Source organism: Glycine max, chromosome 12 (genome assembly GCF_000004515.6).
Source record: "Glycine max cultivar Williams 82 chromosome 12, Glycine_max_v4.0, whole genome shotgun sequence".
NCBI classification, from domain to species: Eukaryota; Viridiplantae; Streptophyta; class Magnoliopsida; order Fabales; family Fabaceae; genus Glycine; species Glycine max.
The window spans coordinates 35,777,755-35,801,829 of record NC_038248.2 but is presented as its reverse complement, the minus strand read 5'-3'; the positions used below and the strand labels follow the sequence as shown (position 1 = coordinate 35,801,829).

The 24,075-nt window shown below is 30.9% G+C and overlaps 3 protein-coding genes and 1 pseudogene across 3 annotated transcripts; all 4 read left to right on the top strand.

The window, feature by feature from the left end:
- Positions 1 to 280: 280 nt before the first annotated feature.
- Positions 281 to 1,319, top strand: LOC100816109 (ethylene-responsive transcription factor ERF024). The gene has a single exon (XM_014764841.2). The coding sequence runs from the start codon at positions 303 to 305 to the stop codon at positions 1,059 to 1,061; it is 759 nt and encodes a 252-aa protein (XP_014620327.2). The 5' UTR covers positions 281 to 302; the 3' UTR covers positions 1,062 to 1,319.
- A 4,809-nt stretch (positions 1,320 to 6,128) lies between these two features.
- On the top strand, positions 6,129 to 7,062 carry LOC100500080 (uncharacterized). Its single transcript, NM_001249584.2, has 2 exons — positions 6,129 to 6,271; positions 6,698 to 7,062. Exons 1-2 carry the CDS (start codon positions 6,153 to 6,155, stop codon positions 6,894 to 6,896), a joined length of 318 nt encoding a protein of 105 aa, NP_001236513.1. The 5' UTR covers positions 6,129 to 6,152; the 3' UTR covers positions 6,897 to 7,062.
- Positions 7,063 to 7,976: 914 nt separating this feature from the next.
- On the top strand, positions 7,977 to 19,143 carry LOC100815572 (lysM domain-containing GPI-anchored protein 1-like; annotated as a pseudogene).
- Positions 19,144 to 20,839: 1,696 nt separating this feature from the next.
- On the top strand, positions 20,840 to 21,670 carry LOC100815039 (ethylene-responsive transcription factor ERF027). The gene has a single exon (XM_003539412.5). The coding sequence runs from the start codon at positions 20,976 to 20,978 to the stop codon at positions 21,495 to 21,497; it is 522 nt and encodes a 173-aa protein (XP_003539460.4). The 5' UTR covers positions 20,840 to 20,975; the 3' UTR covers positions 21,498 to 21,670.
- The last annotated feature ends 2,405 nt before the right edge of the window (positions 21,671 to 24,075 follow it).

Genomic DNA, 24,075 nt, shown 5'->3' with positions numbered 1-24,075 from the left:
CCCGATTAATAAATAATTATGTATTCTCTATTAATTTCTAAATTTTGTCATCAATCTCGGTGACTAAATTTGATTCCGAAAATGTGTGTCACGTGTTCTTCTCCGACTCAATCTCGCTCTCCCCAAATATCGTCGTATTATCGTATAATATATTAAATTCATGCTTTCTTTTCTCTTTTCACCATTCATATTTGGTTTAGGAAACTTGAACTTGAACTACTCTTCTATATATATCACTCCCAACATGATAACATCCACATCTTCATTACACATAAGCAATTTTATTTTTCATCACTATACCCATGGATGTTAAAATGAACAAAGTAGAGAGTGAATCTCCTTATTATAATTATTCCTCTTCATCACCATCATCCACTTCTTCTCAAAGCCAGCTCTCATTGGCATTTGCATGTAATCCAAATTTTTCACCGGACCATTCATCACTGCATGCCGAAACTTGGAAGGCAGGAGTGTTGATCTCTCACAAGAGGAAAGCGGGGAGAAAGAAGTTTCGGGAGACGCGTCACCCGGTGTACAGAGGGGTTCGGCAGAGGAACGGTAACAGGTGGGTGTGTGAAGTTCGTGAACCGAACAAGAAGTCAAGGATATGGCTCGGGACATACCCTACGCCAGAAATGGCAGCTAGGGCACATGACGTGGCTGTCCTAGCACTTAAGGGCACCTCTGCACTGTTCAATTTCCCTGATTCGGTTTCTCTTCTTCCGGTTGCAAAGTCATCTTCTGCTGCTGATGTAAGAGTTGCTGCTTCAAAAGTTTCAACGATTTTTTGCCCTTCTTATTCCTCAGTAACATTATCTAGTTCTTCACCATCTAATTCCCGGGTCAAGGCTAAGCCTTGTTTGATTGATGATTTTGTTAAGACTGAGAATAACGTTGATGAGGCCAAATCAGTGTTTTTTGATGAAGAGGCGTTCTATAATATGCCACTTTTGTTAGATAGTATGGCAGAGGGTCTTCTCATTACTCCACCGTCTATGAAGAGAGTATTTGATTGGGACCAGGTTGACTGTGAAATAGATCTCACTCTCTGGACAGATTAATACTATTAAACTCGTCATTCGGAGACTTAGTTGTTTAATCGTAGGTTAAATTATAAGTTGAGGAATTTTTGTTTTCAACACTGACACTGTTTGTGAAGTGTACTAGAATAGAGAGAAAAATAATAGAAAACCTGCTTTTAAATATGTAAAAGGAAGTGCAATAAGCCTGATGGAAAAACATCAAAACTATAGTACTCTGAATTTTTCCATTATATAAAAGTGAAAAATTACTAGTTTTGTTTCATTTTTTATAATCAATCACAATGATAGGTAAAAAGTCTTGCTCAGTTGGTTATTGTACATGAGTTTGTTGTAAAGTTTTTATCATCTGAATTTACTGCTTACTAATAAAAATAAAATTTATATCAATGACCAATAATTTAAAGAGTTTAATAGGGATGAAACTGGTAACTGATTAGAAATTATATTTAGTATAGTTTTTAAAGTTATTATTATAAAATGAATAAACCTATTGCATATTTTGATTTGTGATTGAATAAAACTCTGTGAATGCACATATTATTTATTACAATTTAAATATACTTCTAAGTATATATTTTGGTATATCGATCGATCTTAAGCTAAAACACGCTCCAATGGGGAATCAACTAATAAACGTTACGGTCAACTTGATTGATGCTTCAAGTGCTCCCACTTCTCGTTTCTTTTTTCTATAACCACTTCTCCCGCTTTTCTATTACATAGTGTAGGATTATCATAATTTCAACTAACCTCCCTCCATATGATATTTAGTTCAACGTCATTAACTCTTTGCTGTACTGTAAATAATGGAAAAACTTGATTATGAAATTTATTACACACAAATTGGTGAAGACCATAAACACATGGCTATGTTGGCTTGTTGGAGCAAATTCAGTTTAAAAAATAAACTTATTTTGAAGACACGTTTGATTACTCTCAAAAATACATTTGCACATAAAGCTTTTGCATGAAAACTTAGTTTTATAAAAATATGAGTTAAGTAGCATTTTTATACTCTGTAAATTAACTTAAATTAAAACTTTAAATTTAGAAACTTTAATCTAAATATGTACGCAATAATTTTATTTCCAGGAGCTTTGGGAGTTGTATGTGGTACTTACCTAGAAAGAAGACATTTTGTAGGGAGAAGTCAACGTAGCCCATAGGTTCCTGGGTGGCACCTAGCTCTGGCCGGTAGGATTTTCATCATATAAAACACTTAGCACTACAGCGACTAATATGTGGACCACCATCACCAAGGGTCCCCCTACTCTCTTCTAGGAAGCTTGGAGAGTCAGGCCATAGTTGGATCATAACCTATGACTTAGGGCTTTGGGGGAGCATATCAAGGGCTAGAATTACATGTTAATTAAGATGGGCAACATCGATCTCAGGTATTCTTTTTTGATTTTGTTTTCATGATATATATTTATCTTTTCCTTGTTATTTTATTTCGAAGATATTGATCTCTCTCTAAATATATTGGCCTCTTTATTATTAAGCATTTGAGTTTTTGTTTATATTCATATATATTAAAGATCAACCCTATATCGATTCAGCAAAAAAAAAAAAAAGATCAACCCTATATTTTGTTATTCAGTTAGCTTAATAACCACAGTGTGCATAGTTCAAAATTCCCCTTATGAATTAGGTTAGATGATTGGACCCTTTGTTGAACCGGATAGGCGGATACTGATCCATTGATTAATAACACTGTTCTTTGACAATTTTTTTATTCATTATGTAGTTCTTCACAAATTTACTAATTGACCTTGACAGTAACTGCATAATGAGAAAAACATGCCAAAGCAATGCAAAAACCGAAAGGCATTCACTTTGTGTTTGTTTCCAACGTTGGAAACAATTTTGAGAGGATAAAAATGAGTGTTGTTGGTTTGATAGTAATGATAAAGATGATAAATAAATTTAAAAATAATAAAATTTAAAAATAATAAAATTTACTTGCATTATTTTCTTAAAATTTATTTTTACTTTTTTTTTTTTATCTCTCTTCCTATTTATCTCTCCTCCTAACTAAACTTAAGCAACATAACTTCAAATGCAAATGTGTGAGCCAGGTAGTTAGTTAATCTTGCATTTTCTAGTACTGTACGTATTTCTTCTTTTGTAAGCCACGGTGACTACTCAACGATTAGGTCTTAGAATCATGCATGAATTGGTGGTGACGTGGCGTTTGTCTTGCGTGGAATGGATACTTGTGGTTGACATTTGAGGTAGTAGAATGAGAGTATGTTTAAAAATAAGATGAAAAATTACTTTTTTAAACAAAAATACTTTACTCAAAGATCATGATTTTTATTTTTTATTTATTTATTAGATCTTCATTAAATGTGTTACAATAATTTCAATTGTAATTCTTCAAATCAAACACGTACTCAATTGGTAATGTTGAAGTTGCACCTTCATCCGTGTATCTAAATATTTATTTTATTATTTGAAATTAACTAATCAGAGCGAAAGTAATGGAAGATTATAACTTTAGAGATTGAAATAAATATTTTTATTTTTAAATGATGATTTTTGAAGAAAAAATGTTACTTGTATTATTTTTCAAACATCTATTTATTTATTTCATATTAACCAATAAAAAATTAAAAGATCATTTATACTTTGAATTAAATTATAAGTAAATGCACTCTTCTATTTTTAATTTTTTTTTTGGTGACTAAGGGTGGCAACTGCAAATTACAAAACGTTATTTGGTTGCATCTCAACCAGCACTAGATTAACTAAAAAAGAAGGACAATAATTATAACTTAGAATAGAGTTGACCATATCTCCTCCATGTTTGGTCATTAGTATCAGCCACATGATTTCCTTCATGCATGTTACGAATTATCTGATTCCAAACATTAGTCACGACATGAAGACAAGTCTCTTCCATAGCACTGCATCTAGGGCATAGGCTATAATACTAAGACATGTGTCGTCTTTTCCGTTCTGCATTTGTCATCAGAGCTTCATGAGCCACCTTCCAGAATAAGGTCTTGATTCCTCTTTTTTCCTTATATTTTTATCTCTCTCGTTCCCGTTTTCCTTTCCCCCTTCCCTTTCTTGTTTTTCCTCCAAGTTGCCGCGGGATATATTGAAAATCAACATGCTGACTTGAAAGTCCAATGCGTCACCATGGCTTCCCCGAGGTTCAAACATAGATCCAACACAGATCCAACGCGGGATTTATCATCCATGATTATTTCAAACTCACACATAATCTTAAACGTACAACACAAATCTAATTCAAAAGAAAACTAACACAAACAAAGCCCAAAATCGACATGCATCTCCAGACTCCGGCCAGTCAAATTCGCAAACATAATCAGACACCTGCAAAAAAAAAAAAAAAAAACCATAACAGTGGGCATTGGCGTGTGCATGGTGGTGGTAGTGAGAGTTATCGGGGAGGTTGAGGTGGGGGAGGAAGGGAAATATGTTTCAATTTTCCTATAAGAAAAGGGAAATATGGAGAAAAAAAAATATGAAGAGGGAAATGCACTAAACAATTAGGAGAAGGGATATAACAATTGCCTTTTATTTTGGTCCAGCTGTTGAGGTTTACTAGGTTTGGACTTTCTATATAATTTGGGCCTGAACTTTGGATCAAGAGGATAGAGGGTTGGAAGGAACGCCAAGGCACAACACAAAGCCGAGTTAATTTTAACTTTGTGGTATATAGTTTTCCAAATAAAATGAAAAACATAAAAATATCAAGGATAATGTAGGAAGGCAAAAAAGGAAGAATGGGTGAAGAGGGTCTAGCTCATTTGAGCAAGGCTTTGTAAACTCTTTCGATATTGTGTTTGATTTGTACAAATAAAAAAATGATAAATTTAAAAAATATAAAAATAAAACAGAAAAAAGCTTAGAATTATTTTTAACAAAATTATTTGGAAGATTTAAAGTCTACCTTCGTTAGAAATTTGAATATTCACTTTTGAATCATAGTAATTTCAACTTATACATTATACATGATAAATATTTTAACTTGCATACCGATATTGTGCTAGTTCAGCAGCAGGCTTCTCCAATTGTGTTGTCTCTCTCATACTGATATTTGTATTGTTTTCTCAATAATTGTTTATTTGTTAAAAAATGTGTATAAAACTTCTAAAACAATCTATTACTTTCTTAAAACAAGTTAAACTTTTTTTTATTATGAGTAAAATATTACAGGTGTTTATCATATACTAACCTCACTCATAATATAGGGTTGTTGTTGATTCAAGAAAATTTTATATAAGATGATAATCGAACACGAATTCTTTCCATTGATTGTTTCCACGGATGTGAATATAATGAAATCTTAAACCACTGTCTATTGAAAAAAATCCAAGTTCCACAGTAGTTAAAGATAAAATCAAGTTAGAGTATATAAATAAGGATAATCTTCATCCCTTAAATTTTTTTGGGTTAAGTTAGGCCTAAATTTATATTCTAAGAATCTAAGATTGTTGGGTAGGAGAGGATGGATCAGAAAAAATTCAAATCTCACATCAATTAAAGATAAAACTAATTTAGAGTATATAAAGAAGAGACAATCCTCGTAAGAATTTCTTAACGATCAGTAATAGCGGCATATGTCCATCCAAGCTCAATAATTTACGTAGGCGGTGCACATGGCAAGGATATGGAGAAAAGTCCAGCATCTATCACTGCTTTTCTGCGCATAGCACAAAAAAAGCTACTGAAGCAAGAAAAGTTGTTCCATATGTATAATCATAATGCTTCGTGATTCAAAATGAGGCCAATTATCACTCAAACTTGTCTATGGATGGTGACACCAATGACCCCATTCATGTGCCACACGACAATGGCACGAGACAATTTTCACTATGGGATGGAAAGAAGTTGCACAATATTGGTGGGTCTAAAGGTGAAAGTATTAGTTCCTTTCCTTAGATTCAGCCGTGGATGCTGTCTCCTACTACTACCTTTTGTTAATTGATTAATTTAGGCAGCAATGCAAGGAGTGTCATGGGGTTCTGACAATGAACAGAAGATCAAGACCAGTAGGTTTGATGCGCATATTTTGTGAATATATATATTAGGCTGGTAGTAACAAGCTTTGGCTCACGGGTAAGCTGGCTAGCTATGGGGGAATTCAAGCACTTTGTAATTGTTAAGTTCAAGGAAGGTGTGGCCGTTGACGAGCTCACAAAAGGGATGGAAAAGTTGGTCACGGAGATTGGTGCTGTCAAGTCCTTTGAATGGTATGTTTTCTGTTTCGATACCTTGTAGTTTCTGGAGAAGAATATAAATGTTTTGGGGGGACTTTTTTTGTTTGTTGAACTCAGTGTATTCTTAACCAGAAGGCAGAGACTAATCACTCGAAGTACAGATATTTATTTAAGGTTTAACTATTTCTAATAAATGTTCTTCTAGATGACTTAGAAATCGAACCTCTGATTGCACACCTAAAGAATATCATTATCTGCTAACCATACCACACCACTGACAGTTCTTTAGGATAGTTAAATTAACAGAAATAAGCATAAGTAGTTAAAGATGTTATAACTTTTCAATCTTTTTTGGGGTATCACATGGAGTTTTAATTTATTGTCTTTGCCTTTAATATGGATAATTTCATGTACTTTATCAACAGTGTCTTATGATATGCTTGCATTTGTGTTGAACAGGGGACAAGACATTGAAAGCCTAGATGTGTTGAGACAAGGTTTCACTCATGCATTCTTGATGACATTCAACAAGAAAGAAGACTTTGTTGCATTTCAGAGCCACCCAAATCATGTCGAGTTCTCGACAAAGTTTTCGGCAGCTATTGAGAATATTGTGCTACTGGATTTCCCATCTACTCTTGTGAAGGCCCCAGCATGATCCTAAAGATATTCAAGCAATAAAGATTCCCTCTTTAAATTTGTTTAGTGTATGTTTGTGCCTGTGTCCGGTATCTTTAGTTTTGTTATGAGTTGTTACTACCACTCGTGCAATTTGAATTCGTAGTATGGATTATGAGTTATAATGAAGAACTCTTTTTGCCTTCTAATTGATGGATACTTCTAGGAGTTAGTATTTGGTATTGTGAATCACCATTTAGCTATTTTTATTGGCTTTAAAGGAGTGATGAATGTGTGAGCATAATACTGAGAAATTTTCATTACTCACTTTGAAATTCTTCTAAATAAGCCAGATCCTAAATAAACAAACGCACCTTCCCCTTTTTGGTCATCATTAACTTTGAGAGAATAGCATCACGAGCCTTGTCCAAAAAAGCCTAAATAGAAAAAGCACCTTTTCCATGGCAGAGAATGAGAATCAATGGTGCGGAACATGCATGGCTTGATTATAAACAATACTTAATGAATTATGGTTTCAAGTTGTATTCCATGTCAAAAAGACATGGAAAATCACAAAAAGCTCACAGATTTCCGCAAAAGCAATATAACCTTTTTCTAACTATTAACATGGGGCCAACTTGGAACTTGATTTCGAAGCAGAAGATTCTCGATATCCAACTTTATTCCTTGCTATCTAGTGTCATTATCGTCACAGATTAAAAAAAAAAAAACCCACATGACTCAGAATTTGATAATTGAACTGAAGTATTGTATGTTATATATCTTAGAATTTCAAGTCAAAAGATAAAGTGTATGTATATTGGAAATTAATTTTTTTTATCACTAAAGTTTAGGTGGTTTAAATACAAAGTAAAAATTGTATTTTACTAGATGAACTTTAGTTGAATGAATTCATTGGAGGTTATTTTTATTTCAACTTCCGAGAGAATTTAACTTATTTATTATAATTGGTGGTAATCTTCACTATGAATAGAGAAGAGATTTAGTGAAGAAACAACACACATGTAGAGAGAATGTGTGACAAGAGAGATTATGAAACAAAGTCACTTTGTTGAGAGAAAAATATTTTTGTGTGTGAGTGTTATCATTTCTTGTAACCATGAGTGAGGTACTCGGATTTGTAGAGTGATACACTATTTAGGGTGTGTTACAATCTTGTAATCATTTTTGTGATAGTCAAATAATTTTTAAGACGATTCCGTGGACATAGGCAAGAGGTGTCAAATCACGTTAAATTCTTGTGTTTGTTATTATTTTTCCTACAGTGTAATCTTTGTGTGTGTTTCACGATCCTTGTGGGTGTGGGTAATTTTGTTTGTGGAAGTGTTGATTACCAAAAAGTGGTATCAGAGCTATGAATGAGAGCACACAAAGGTTCGAGATGGGGGAGAAGACATCACGAGGGTACAAATATGTTGGTTCAAAGTGGGGATTCAAGGTGTACAAGGGGAGACACTTGGTGTTGCGAGGACAAAAAAATAAAGATAACCTTTGCTATTTGTACGGACAAGCCTTGAAGAGGAATCATGATAGCAAAGTGAAGAAGAAAGTGAAATTTTCTAATGTTGCAAAGTGTTGGGAGAGACTTTTGTTGGAAGGGGAGTTTGTTCACTCTCAAATTGATTGAAGGAATTTTCTCTTTTGGCTTGAGGGGGAGAATGTAGAATTTCAAACCAAAAGATAAGGTGCATGTACATTGGGAATTGAATTTTTTTTATCATTAAGGTTTAGGTGGTTGTTAACTAATTGGCAAGTGTACCAATTTTATCACAAGTAATAAAGATTAAAATGGAAGATCGAGTGTCGAGTCAACAAAGACTTTTTTTGTACTTGCATTGATGAATACCCAATTTGCAAGCAAGAAAAATGAAGTATAATAGAAATAAGAAGAAAGAAAGGAATTGAATTTAAAAGGAAAGAATAATAAAATAAATCACATGAGTGCAAAAATGACTTCAGAATACAATTATGTTGGGGCTTAACATGCCTAATTACCATTGATGTAATATTAATGTTTTTTTCAATTAATGCACAGAGCAGTACGAATCTCAAGGACAAAGCATTGACCAACAGAAGGGCGACACTTGGTACCATCGTCAGAGAATGGAGAAGGGTCTCCAGGTATCCCTCATTCCTTTCCCTGTCTCCTTTTCTTGTTATTTTCTTTTTTCCCTTTGCTCTCCCTTTTCCTCTTCTTCTTTTCTCGTTCTTTTCATTCCTTCTTTTTTTTTCCTATCATCGCGCCAACCTCCATGGTGATCTACCTTGGCCGTTGGCAAGGCCTACATAGATTTATTTTGTTATTTTCTTATTCCTTTATTTTGTTTGGTTGTTCAAATGCTTCTTCTTTGATGCGTTTTTGTTTTTTTTCTTTTGCCAACTTCGATGAGGCCACGATGCCTTTGTCCACACCGCCGCCACCATTTATTGTTATCTTGTGGTAGTGTAGGAGCGCCGCCATCACCATTCTCCGTTTGGCCCTTCCCTAATGGCATTAAGAGCCCTTTTCACCTTCGTTTTTTCTTTCTTTTTTTGTTTGCACCACCTTGAAATCTCTGTGCCACCGCCACCGCCCCTATAAGAGTGTCGTATTGTTGGGCCCTGCACTAGTGGTGCTAGGGGCGGCACGCCACCCTCCGTGGTGGTTCCTCCTTGACCGGGCCATTTCTTGGGTGAGGCAATTAGGGTTTCCAACCCTGTTGCATATCACGGGTTGGGTCAGGTTGTCCTAATACGGTTCCAACCCAACCCAACAAATCAACACCTCATTTTTCAACACATGCACCCTTTTTTCGTTTTGGGCCTAGCCCAATTTTACAAAATCTGAAATAAAATAGAAAACATTATTTACACCCCATTTTTTAACACATGCACCAACTTTCATTATGGGCCTAGCCTATTTCCTTGTGAAGTGAAATAAAATTACTTATGGTTACATCCTGTTTCCTTGTATATGCACCCTACCACTTAGGATGATGACTAGACCCGTCATGTCAGCACTTCGTCAGTGTTGAAAAGTCAAAGTCAACCCATTGACTTTACAAAAAATAATAAAAAAATAAAATAATCATAAATATTAATGGATAACTCTTTATTTTATTTATTTCTTTATTGTTTCTATTGTTTATTTTAATCTTCAATGTGATTTTTTTTTTATCGTTGTCTTATTAGTTAGTTTAATTAATATTGTATTATAAATATCTCGTTATTCATCTTTTTTTCCCCACATTTCAATCCTGCATATTTAATTACTAAGTGTACTCTCCACTTTTATTTTATCTCTTTCTATTCCCATTATGTTTATTTGATTTCTTACCACTATGATAATTATTTATTTATTTTTGCAAATCCTCATTAACATTCTTTAGTATACGCTTACGCTCTATGCACTCCATGCTGAGTCTCTAACTTGCTTGGTGGCGTTTCAATAACGTGTGTATAAATTTTGTGAATGACATGTTGTGTTTCTGATTTGCTTGAGTTCACAAAGTTTACCGCAGAACTAATTTTTTTTCTAAAAATAGTAACATTATCAGATAAATAATCATTCAATTCTCCTTTTTTATGTTACACGCACTCTTTGCTGGGTCTCCAACTTGCTTGGTGGTGTTTTAATAAAATGTGAGTAAATTTATAATTTGCTTGACTTCACAAAGTTTACCATAAAATTAATTATATTTTTGTCAAAAAAATTAATTATATCATCACGAAGTTATGCTGCCTTGAAATTTTGGAAACTAAGACCGTGTTTAATTGCTTTGGGTTTGAATCTCTCCACTCACCACTCTATAAACGTGTTAGTAGCGACGTAAAAAAAAAAAAACTTGTTAATTGCTTAATCGCGTTGTTAGCAAATAGACATAGACTTTCATCAAATCGTCATAAACTTGTTAATTGCTTTGGGTTTGAATCTCTCCACTCACCACTCACCACTCACCAATTGGTACATTCATATATAGTTAGCATTCTATGTATTCTCTTTCTTAAAGTAGCTTTCATCAAATCGTCAGCATCTTTTGTGTTCTCTTTATTAAAATTAATATTTTAACACTTCTATTCCCATTTTCACCACCCACGTGCATGAGCATGAGATGCAGTGAAGATGAGTATGTTACTACGTGATGAGAAAAAAATTAACTCATTTTATTCAATAATCAATCAATAAATAAGTAAGATACATCAAAACTCTAAAGAAACTACAAAGGCACAAATTAGGGGAAATAAGTACAACGACAACAATCTCCTAAAGACTTGATAAACTCAGTTAATATCTAAAACTAATCAAATATTAAAACAAATACATAATTATCAGCTAATTAATTAATTTCATCAGAGTATTTACTTTCCCTTGATGCTCACAGCCACACAGTTCTTGATAATGCCAGTAAACTGCAACCCAATGAGGTAGAGTTTCATGCCAATTACATATATAGTTCATGATGATTAATATATTAGTTGAGTTTGAGATGAGGAAAAGAAAATACCATATCCTACACCAACGTTTCAACGGATTCATTTGTGTGCTGTACCCATCGTTTTAATTAGCACACTCAGGCTCGCTAGCCGCCACTTTCAAAACTGAAAAGACATTATTAATTATTCATTATTTTTTCAGTTATTTAAACAAGAAAAAAAATGTCTTTTCAGCCTATAAAATAAATGTGTAAGATGCTTATGCCATACTAATAAAATTTAATGTTTAATTCATAAGAATTAAAGACATTTTTATATAGATCATAAATATCTTTCTATGAAAGATAATTTTATTTGAGATTTTTTTATTAGAGACAATTATATTGAAATTAAGTAGTACGATGATAAATGATAAAAATCTTGGTCTGAACATATAACAGACTTATATATTTAGAAGTTAAATTTGATGTGATTAAACTAATTAAAACAATAATCTGATGTTATCCCACGCCAGTTGAGTTAAAGTGATTAATAAAACCTTTGAATTGAAAATAGTTTAGTGGCGTTCACATACTCCGGAGTATGATATGGGTCACCACATCTCCGGATTTCATGTATTCAACGCAGACATTATTAGATAAAAGTAGTTTAGGTTCATGAACGTGACTTTGATATGAATAATTTCAAAAATACTCACTTCCTAACTATGTCAGTTGCCACCGTACCAATTATTACATCGGATAATCATTGCCCTAGGGAATAATGTCAAGTTGGGTTGAAGTTGAAAAACTATTTCCCATTTGCATGTTAGACCCCAATTTATAAATTTACACCCACAAACGTAATGAGAGAGAAGGGATATAAATAAAGATATATATTTCTTTTTTACCATGATATCAATCAATGTGTCCAAATACTTTTTTTTCCCTCTAAAGATTTAAATTTAAAATTTTACTTAAAAAAATTAAATCTAAAATTACTCGAATTAATAATTTATTAATATAAATAAAAATATATTATTTAAACGAATAAAAAAGAGAAACAATAAATTTTCTCAACTTATTTAAATGAGTTTAAAAGATAGTAAAAACCTTAAATAACTTATATAATACTTTTATATAAATAAAAAAAAGTTAAATTCAACTCTAAACGATCTGAATTTTGTATTCTACTGTATTATTTTCCTAATTTTTTTTTATTTTTGTCATAAAATTTATTTAATTTTCAAAAAATTGAAACAAAAAGAAAATCTAAGCCAACCTCACAATTTTATTTTTTCTTATTTTTTTAATAATTATAAAGTTTAGGTGAATTAGGTCCCAAAAACTCACCAAAATCACGACAGATCTCATTGTGGGGTAAATTTTTTTTTTCACTCTTTGTCTAATTACTTTTTCTTATTTTTATTGTTGTTAGCTTTTTACTATCATCCCTGTCAATTCTAGCTATCACTATTATTATTACTACTATAATTAATACTAAATTTTACTATCACCATTATTAATACTATTATTACTATTGTTATCTTTATTACCGACACTTATCATTACTCCTCTAATGTAATTATTTTCACCAGTGTCATCCCTGACCCAACCCCCGCCCCCACCATCTTTTCTTTGCATGTGAATCAAATTTTTTTCATTGAAACATGACCCTGTCCCATGTATATCTATCCTTAAATTTGCCTAGGTATAAATATAAATAAAACATCTTAAAATTTTAACTTAAAGTTCTAAATTTTTACACAATTAAATATAAGAATTGTGACTTTAAATCAATTTATTTTCGATAAATTTATAATGTTTTCTTCCTGAATCTAAATTATCTATTAAAAGTAATTATATATATTTTTTATAATCTTGAATATTTGTCTTATAAAATACATTTTTATATAAATTAAAAATGACTGTCATGAATGATAAAAGTAAGGTTAATTAGCAGCTGTTTCTCTCACGTACTTTTGATAGTTCTTGTGGTTGTGGGAGGTTCAATTCTCATCCATCGACTTTTATTTCTTTCTGCAGCTGTAACCATTCATATGCGAAAGCGAAAAGTTTGGTGATACCTAACTAGTGTCTTATTTCTTAAGTATATTGATTAAGAAAACAAAAATATTTTTGTTAGCAAATAAAAAATTATATTATGTATAATTTCTTAATTATATTATGTATACTTTTTTACACTTTTTTATAATTTATATAATAAATATTTTTTTAGTTATTTAATCAATAGTGTAAGAATATTGGTTAAAAAGATAGAAATTGATGGAATATGTGATATAGAAGTATAGAAACACTGCTTTTAAGTACGTTCCAATCAACTTCACAGTATGCACAAGCACAATCACAATCACATCACAAAGACAGAAAAAACATACACATACCCTCCAAAGTCAGCATATAACAAACCCCTTCAACACTTAACGACTCAGGAATTACCAACTAGCATAAAAATTTAAAATAATTTTAGAGAAATGCTATATTTCTCTATAAAAAATTTCTGAAAATATTAAAAGAATAAATATTTTTACTGTCGTAGAAGCTTTAAAAACTATTTAATATTTTTATTTATATGTAAGCAGATTAATAAAAAAATCTGTAAAAAATAATATAAAATTACGGATATTTTTATCATTCGTTAATCAACGCAAATAAAAAAAATTACAGTTATTAATACGTGGTCTATGGTTTGGATTCACTTACGGGAGAATAAAATACTAAATTAATTTATAAAATTTAAAATACCAAAATGTAATCATTGAATATATAAACATTATTTTAATTTTTATTTGTGTATTTTTTTGTTCTATCATTTGTGTATTTTTAAAACGTAAATAACCGTTATTTAATTACGTGTCAATAACTAAATAACTATAAGTTTCTATTTAAAAATTAAAATAATATTTATAATTTAATAATCTAAATTAATAATTAAGTATCGATATACTTTTCGAAACTATATAATATTTTTATTAAAAATTGAATACTTCCCTTATTAAACAATCACGACCTTAATTATTGTAGGGTTTTTTTATGCTTAATTATCGTAGGCTTTGGGAGTATTGAAATCCTACTCAAATTGAATTTATATACATGTTGATGATGATATTATTTAGCTAAAAAAGAAATCAAGAAAGTCACACACTTTTTTTATGTCGTATTATTCACTATATTTTCAATTAAAGTCATGCGCTATGGTGATATTTTCTTTGTTACATATTATATATATTATATATATATATATATATATATATATATATATATATATATATATATATATATATAAGAAAAAAAATAATTTTTTTTCATAATTATAAGAAACAAAAGACTATTTAAAATGTTTTAATTACCAAATTTTCTTTTTAGTCTTAATTAATTATGAGATCTATTAATAATATGCATTTTCCTTGAAAGCAAATATATTTATTGAGTTATTTATAATACAAAATATGTTCATTAGTTGAAAAAAGTTGTCTTTAAAAATTAACCATCACTTAAATAATTTTTTTTATGGTATCAGGTAAACAATTTAATGTTATGGATAATTTTGGAATTAAATTAAAAATAATGATATTATTAATTAAAATTAACCAATTTATCCATTTGCATTGATCGGGGTGAATTATATAATTATCATTATATATGTTATTCATTATCTTGAATATTGGTGTGTTCATATATATATATATATATATATATATATATATATATATATATATATATCATTATCAATAGTATTTTTATAAGTAGATCGAATAAATTTGTTTAAACTAAGCACAAGATGTACTCGAGCTCATACACATTAAGTAGTGATTTTTTGATATTGAATATAAGATTCAAACACTATTATGCAAAAGAAAAATAAACCTTCTCTACCTTAGAACTGAACTAATATCAAGATCTCACTTTAATAAAGTCCAAAAGATCAACCATCTCAAAAACACTACCCTTAAAAAGAATATTGTTCCTCACGATCCACAGTGACCAAACAACAACATGCCACACACACACAAAGAAAAAAAAAAATCTCATTTGGTTAATTTCCCTTAAACTATAGAACCATGCTATAAGTAGTGTTGTTTACCCGAGCGAGGAAAGACCACCTGCACGCCCATCCTTGAGTAGACAAAATATTAAATAATATATACAAAATATTAAAAAAAAAAGTGATCACAATTCCTAGATTGGATAAAACAGAATGTGCACACAATATCATGGGATCCATGGATCACACCGTACCCTTTTGGAAGAAATTAACTAGAGAAGGTTTCTTCTCTAATTAAACCTGCCACGAAAATGCCAATGCGTGCTTTCGAAGGTGCTTTGCATATTCATAAAATTTTCAATATCATGAATATCGTATAGTTGCATTCTCATCTAAATCTCCTATATCAATTGTTTCCAACAAAAGATGATAAAGCAAATTTAATATAAAATTCTTTGAGCTAGCTATCTTCCTTCTATAATCACTCATCCTTACTATTTTTTGATAAATTCAGTGAGCTTATTAGAGAAATTGGTTCAATCAATCTTAATTTCCTCTTCCCACACAAATAAAGGTTTGCATCAATCCCATGCCCATGTATACCCCTCTGTATTTTACGTTTTTCACCACCACCACCACACCCCCAACCCGAGAATTGAAGCTCGCACCATACCAACCAAAAAAACACACCAATGAAGCCTACATCAAGCGCCTTAGCAAAAAGCAAAATCCTCATTAATGTGCAACCCCACCACCATGGATGTACAAAAAAAAAAAAAAAAATCATATTCAAAGTTTTGTGTGAGATCCATCTTAAGTAGAACTTGAAATGTTATCAATTATACTTAGTGAATTAAAGTTAGTCATAATATACAAAGTATAAGGATCAGAATAAACCATATATAAGTTTATCTTGTGTCATAAAAATTGTTATATATTACAAGATGATAAAATAAAATTAAATGATATTTTTTCTTTTTTTAGTCTATTTAAATAATTTACATACAACTATTAAAATAAAGAAATATGTAAAATCTTCTCATAAAATTATTAAATTTTGAATAAGTTAATTTAAGATATTTTATAAGATTATAAGCATAATTCAATCAATAAATTAACATTTAAAACATTCGTTGTCAAATTGTTATATATATATTTTTAGAAGAATTTTAGTATTTGTATTTAATAAATAAAGTAGTATATGTATACAAAAAAAAAGTAAAATATGAATATACTAAGTTAAAAACTTAAAATAGTACATAATAAACATAACCTAAGTTGCTTTAGCTCAGAATCAACTAAATACAACAGTATGAACGCAAATAAAAAATGATTAAATCATTCAAAATAGTCTTCTACTCATCAACATTCAGAAAACGTGAATAAATGCACATGCATGAACTTTCGAATACTTCACTATGAATTTCATGATTGTACGTATAATTTCAAGTCCGCAATAATTTATCTTTTCATGATGCAACGCACATGGCGTACTATTTTGGGTAAATACCTTAACAAAAAAAAGAAGATAAAAATACAGGTTTTATTACACTTTTTAATATCTTATTATTTTTTTGGCATTTAATCTTTTTATTATAGTTAATGGTTGTTTAGATCTTAATTATAGTAATTTTTATGCATTAAAAGAAATTCGCCAGGAAAAAGATTTTTTTTTATTATAATGAAGTCTTTTTTGTTTACTTTTCTCACTTAAAATTCTAAAATTCGTATATTTCTATTTAAAATATTTTACAAATTAAATCAATTAAATTATTTTAACTTTGATTTAAATTTCAAATTCAAGCCCGCCTTCAAATTAACTCTAATATCATCAGCTTACCAAATTCTTCAATTTTTCTTTATCATTTTTTTTGCTATATTTCTACATATATACTATTAAATAATATATATATATATATATATATATATATATATATATATATATATATATATATATATATATATATATATATATAATCTATCATAGTTTCTCAAGTATTTGATAGAACATAAGATTTTGAGAATATAGGTAAAAGGAAAATAATAAGAAAACTATATTTGTTTAATTTTAAAAACAAGGGAACTTGATTTGCTCAAGAAACTAAAATCATATGTTATTCAAATTAGGGGGACATAAGATACAAAAGCTAAAGATGTAATTAGGAGAGAAAAAAGAGATTATTTGGTGAGAGGAAGGAAAAGTTAATCTTTATCATATGATTATATGTGCATAGTTAAGATTATTTTAGATAATTTTAACCTTAATCATCTATTTTAAACATATGACCAAAATTTATACGCACACAATTCTTACCTTATAGTTTATATTTTAATTACTCATTTAATCCTTATAATTTCATGATTCTTATCTTTTTGGTCCTTATAGTTTGAAAGTGATTTTTTTAGTCCTTATAGTTTATATTTTAATTCTCTTTTAGTCCCTATAGTTTTAAAAGTGATTTTTTAATCTCTTTTATAAGGACTAAAAGGTAATTAAAATATAAATTATATGAACTAAAAATATCACTTTCAAATTATAGGGACTAAAAGAGAATTAAATATAACTATAAAGACTAAAAAGAACATTTTTAAACTATAGAGACTAAAAAATAATTAAAATGTAAACTATAGGGACTAAAAAACCACTTTCAAACTATAGAAACTAAAAATGTAAGAATCATAAAATTATAGGGACCAAATGAATAATTTAACCTTATTATAAATATAAATTAATAAGTTAAATTTATAATAACTAAATAATTTAAATTAATATTATTTAAACAATGAAATTAAGACTATTCAGAAAAATAATGAAATCAAGAATACACAATTTATTAAAAATAATTTAGTTCTTAATTTTTTATTTCTATAATTCATGTTATTTATTAATTTTTATATATTATTTGACTTAAAATACAATTAGTAACTTCTTTGTGATTCTTTTGAAAATTATATATAGGTAAATTAATTTTTTTAATAAAAATGCATCCACATGTTCTTTTGTGAGTTTCTTTAATCCCAACAAGAATGAGGTTGAGTTTTAATTTTTCATCATACCGATTTCTTTTAAATCCAACTCTAAACTCTCTACCGTCTACTGATAGTATGCATAGGGATAAGGATAATCAAACTCATCCTTGACTCATTTCGTTGTCACCTCTAATTTTATCTTTTATCCTATGTTTAGATGGATACTTTCAATATAATAATTTATTTTAAATGAGACATTAAATATCTGTCATTTTAAATTTAATGTTTGGATAATAATTTAAAGAGAAATTAAATATATGAAATTTTAATAGGGGATTTTAATTAACAAAAAATGAGTAATATGAAATTCTGTTAAAAATCAAAGAATTTCAATTTCCTCAGAGCCTACTCACTCTTCCAAATCGACCCCATCGTGCTTCTCACCACGAATGCCATCAACATCTCTTACCTCGACATGGAGCACCACATTCTCCCCTCGAAGCTCTTCCTCAAAGTCCCCATCTCCTGCTCCTGCATTGAGAACATTCGCAAATCCGTCGCTACTCACTACAAGACCCGCCCCTCTAACACCCTCCTCCATTGTCGACGTTGCCTATGTTGGTCTCGTCTCCTCCGACCAGCTTCGTGAGGCTAACTCCATTTCCGATCCTGATGTGGGCCAAAACCTCGTCGTTCCTCTCCCTTGCACCTGCTTCAACGGCTCCGATAACTCTCTCCCCGCGATTTACCTCTCTTATGTTGTTCGCCCTGTTGATACCCTCGCTGTCGTTGCTGTTAGGTACTTCACTACTTTCACTGATTTGATGAATGTTAATTCCATGGGAAGCACTGCTATCAACGACGGTGATATCCTCGTTATTCCAATACTCGATAATTAAATTAAATAATGTTACCTTTTTTTTGTTCCTTACAATTTATAATTTCTTGTTTAATTTGAATTTCATTGAAATTGAATTACTTTGCCCAAACAAAAAAATTAAAATACAAGAAATTGAATTATCTCATCCAAACAAAATATTTACAAAATGAAAGGAATTTAAATCAAAGCAATCAAAATGCTGTGTATTTAAATTTTCTAGAAATTTTTAAATCCCCCATTCAAACACATAATTAATTAATTGATACTCATTGAGTAATTAAGAAGTGTATATAATTACAATGTAAGAGACAAAGTGTTTATTTCAATAGCATAATCATATATACATAAATAATAAATAATTAAGATTATGTTAATTAATTTACTTTTAACCACTTATTTTAAATATATGGTTGAGATTTACTTCTCTTGTACTCTCATCTATCAGCTAATCCACGTAAGGGATGTATCTAATGAAACTATGAAAGCATGAGATGTAAGGGGATTTAATCTTTGTTGAACAACTGTACGTGAATGGTTAATTAAAATTATTTTATTAAAGCTATCGTTAACCATTCATTTTATATATGTCACTTGATACACATCAACATACAAGGAACATATAAGGGGTGTAAATATCATTTCAGCTACGCAATACACTTATTTGTGTGCCTTCAGTTCTTTCTTCTTCTTTTTTTCTTTTTTTCTGTGTGCGTGAAATTTGTGCCTTCCGTTCTGTGTTGCGTTATTTTTACTTGTCAGGGGTGTTAATTGACTGCTTACAAGCTGGGGGTGATATTCTTTGTAATTTCTTTTAACTAAAATAGAAAAAAATAAAGAGTGTATCTAATGACTAATGAGAACATTCTCCCCAAAGAAAAAAGACTAATGAGAAATTAAATGAGAAAACTTAATCCTAGCAATTCATTTTATACATATGATGAATATTTACTTTCACATTTTCATCTCCTCATTTGATACACCTTTTATATAATAAAAACATCATTTTACAAACCGTAAGAACATCATATTTATCGAAAATTATTTTTTATACACTATTCTTATTTTATTCTTTTAATAACAAAATTAAAAACACATACTCTAAAAAAATTCTCTTTTCCCCAAACATAAAATAACAAAAACTATTTAAACATCCAATATCAAATGATACCCGAAGATAAATAGAGACAAATATAAATTTAATAAACAACATGATGTGATGGAAACAAAGTTAAAAATATTGATGAAATATTTGATATTTGAAAGTGTCTACGTATCATTATCCTAAAACAATAGTACATCAATGATTCAATCTAGTGTGAAAAAAGAAAGAAAAAACTCATGTAAATTGTGTTCAGCGCATGTGATGGTCAAATCATTGTATGCACACATTTTCCTCCTCCCTATTTAAAAGCCTCCAATTTGCTAATGCCACACTATATCAATTCTATGCACTATCCTATAAATATTCCTATTGCCAAATTATACAGACTCCTACTTCAATTCTCATTCTCAATTACTCAATTTCTATTATTAATTATATCTCCATCACACACACGCTCTACAATGAATTTTGAGATCGAATCCCCGTTTTCATTTCCAATTCAATCTTCCTCTCCCATTTCCCAATCATCACCATGCACAGCTCCTAATAATAACCCTAACCTAATTTCACAACTACCGTCGCTTTCACAACTAGTATCACACAAAAGGAAAGGTGGAAGAAAAAAGTTCAAGGAAACTCGGCACCCAATTTATAGGGGTGTCCGACAAAGGAAGGGAAAGTGGGTTTGTGAACTTAGGGAACCAAAGAAAACTACAAGGATTTGGTTAGGGACATACCCTACACCTGAAATGGCAGCTAGAGCACATGATGTGGGTGCCCTAGCCATTAGGGGCACCTCAGCAATTCTAAACTTTCCAAACTCAGTTTCCCTTCTTCCAATCGCTAACTCATTATCTTCACGTAAAGATATTCGAGCAGCTGCAGTAGAAGCCGCTGAGAGTCTCAGACCAATCTCCAATTCTCATCACAAGAAAATTAGCCGCAAAAGTAAGTCTACGAGAGCTAAGAAGGTTCCATCATTAGAGGAAACAACAAAGGAAACGGTGTTGGACTCGTCCTTGCACTTGAAGAGCATGCATAGTTTGCTGGATCGTGAAAAATGTGATGTGATCAACAGTACTAGTGGCACAGAGAAAAACAATTTGGATTTGTCTTCAACCATGTTCTTCGATGAGGAGGCGTTGTTTAACACGCCGGGTCTCTTGGATAGAATGGCTGAGAGTTTGGATATTTTCCCACTACTACCATCAATGGATTATTATTGGGATGATCATGCTTACTGCACAGACTTCAATTTATGGACGGATTAATTAATTTATTAATTAAACCTAGTTAGCTACGGGGAATTTGATACAACTATGGAAGAAATATGTTTGTGCTAAATTAACGTTCATATGGTGGAATTTATATTAGCTAATAGAATATTTGACATATCTTAACACTCAAACTCAAGTTGATGCATGAATATCACACATTTTCAACTTGAATAGAGACTCATTAAACTTTGGTGAGAACATCAGCCAACTGAAATTCAGATCTTACAAAGGAAAAGGAAATTATTCCAACTTCAAGTTTCTTTTTGATGAAATGTCTATCAATTTCTACATGTTTCTTTCTATCATGTTGGACAAGATTGTGAGCAATTGCTATAACCGACTTATTGTCACAGTACAAACTCATAGTTTAATTTGGTTTAAAGCACAAATCTGATAGCACATTTTTAACCCACAAAAGTTCACATACACCGAGTGTGTCATGCCTCTGAAGTCTGTTTCAGCACTAGATCTTGCTACAAAAGTATCCCTCATTTTATGTTGTTTTTTACTCCTCCAAGTTACAAGATTCCCTCCTACAAAAGTAAAGTATCCAGAGGTAGATCTTCTATCATCTTTTGAACCTGCCCAATTTGCATTAGTATACCCTTCTATCTTTAAGTTTCCATGATTTGAGAACAAAATTCCTTTTCCAGGAGTGGACTTCAAATATCTCAAAATCCTCTCGACAGCAACCATATGAAGCTTTCGTGGGTCATGCGTAAATCGACTAACGACATTCACTGCATAAGTAATATTTGGACGCGTATGGGACAAATAAATTAGTTGTCCTACTAGCCTTTGGTGTCTCCCTCCGTCTATGCTTGCTGAATTTGAGCATTGAAAGAGGGTATGATCTTGTTTAGTGTATCAACTGGTTTATTCCCAAGCAGTCCAGTTTCCGATAGTAAGTCAAGAGTATATTTTCTTTGGCATAGAAAAATACCATATTTTGATCTAGCTACTTCAATACCCAAAAAATATTTGAGGTTTTTAAGTTGTTTCATCTCAAATTCAGATGCAAGGTATTGTTGCAAACTAGAAATCTCATCTTGGTCATTTCTTGTAACAATCGTGTCATCTACATATATAATCAAAGCTGTAATTTTTCCTTTTCCTCTCTTCAAAAATAAGGTGTGATCAAAGCTACTTGCTCTATAGCCAAAAGCCTTCATAGACTTGGTAAACCTTCCAAACCATGCTTTTGGGGATTGTTTTAATCCATATGGAGCCTTCTTTAATTTGCAAACCTTTATTCCATGTTAATCTGTCATGCCTGGTGGGGAATCCGTATAAATTTCTTCTAAAATTTCTCCATGTAGAACAACATTTTTCATCAGATCAAATTGTAAAAGAGGCCAATCTTGATTTGATGCTAGCGACAGAAGTACTCTCACAATGTTGAGCTTGGCTATCGATGGGAATGTCTCTTGGTAATCTACACCATAAGACTGAGTGTAACCTTTAGCCACAAGTCGTGCTTTATACCTCTCAATAGTTCCATCAGCTTTGTGTTTGATTGTAAACACCTATTTGCAGCCCACAGTTTTCTTCCCTCTTGGTAAGGACACAAGATCCCAAGTGTTATTTTTTTCTAAAGTTTCCATCTCATCAACCATTGCTTCGATCCATCTAGGATTTGCTAAAGCTTCCTATATATTACTAGGAATAGAAATTGTAGATAATTAAGATACAAATGATGCATATGATTAGGATAACTTGTGTTATGACACATATTCACTAATGGGATATTTAACTTTGACTTGGAGGTCTAGTTCATATTTAACTGGAGGTTGACCACGATTACAGTGGGGTGGAATATTATGTTGGAAAATAGTAGACTCAGTGTTTGGTGTGCTAGTGGTCTCACACAGACCAGGATCAATTTGATTATCAGTTTCATCTAAATTAGTATTATCAAGGGTAGGATCAAGAGAAACAACTTCATGATCAGTTTCATCTACATTAGTATTATCAGAGATAGGATCAGAAGGTACCTCTGAAGAGTCAAGTCGAACCTATGGAGAAGATTGAGCCAATTGGTTAGGATCAGAAGACACTGTATTATCCAAAAAAGAATTGTCCATCTTTAGGATTGGCTTACTTCCTGCAGAATGATCCTCACACGATAATTTATCTTCACAATATAATTTTATATCCGAGATATCAAACATATTAACATCATGATTATGCACTTCACTTTCATTTCCTCCCTAAAGTGTAGAATCAACATAAAAAAATTATGCTCATTAAATGTCATCTCCATAGAGATATAAAATTTATTTGATGGTGGATGGTAAGCACAATAACCTTTTTAAATTGATCCATACCCAACAAAAACACATTTGATAACTCGTTCTTCAAGCTTTGTACGTTGATGTGGGTGTAAGTGAACAAATATAACACATCCAAAAAAACATGAGGTAGTAAATAAACCATGGAAGGAAAGATACAATGATCAGACAACACATCTAGAGGCCTTCTAAATTTAAGCACACTAGAAGGGGTTCGATTAATCAAATAAACTGCAGAGCTCACAACCTCACCCCATAAATGAGATGGGACATTACCATCT

Bases quoted from the DNA above. Each gene is read 5' to 3' on its own strand.
- LOC100816109 (XM_014764841.2), top strand. From the start codon at position 303: ATGGATGTTAAAATGAACAAAGTAGAGAGTGAATCTCCTTATTATAAT.
- LOC100500080 (NM_001249584.2), top strand. From the start codon at position 6,153: ATGGGGGAATTCAAGCACTTTGTAATTGTTAAGTTCAAGGAAGGTGTG. The intron at 6,272-6,697 runs GTATGTTTTCTG...TGTGTTGAACAG, and splicing joins GCTGTCAAGTCCTTTGAATG to GGGACAAGACATTGAAAGCC.
- LOC100815039 (XM_003539412.5), top strand. From the start codon at position 20,976: ATGGCAGCTAGAGCACATGATGTGGGTGCCCTAGCCATTAGGGGCACC.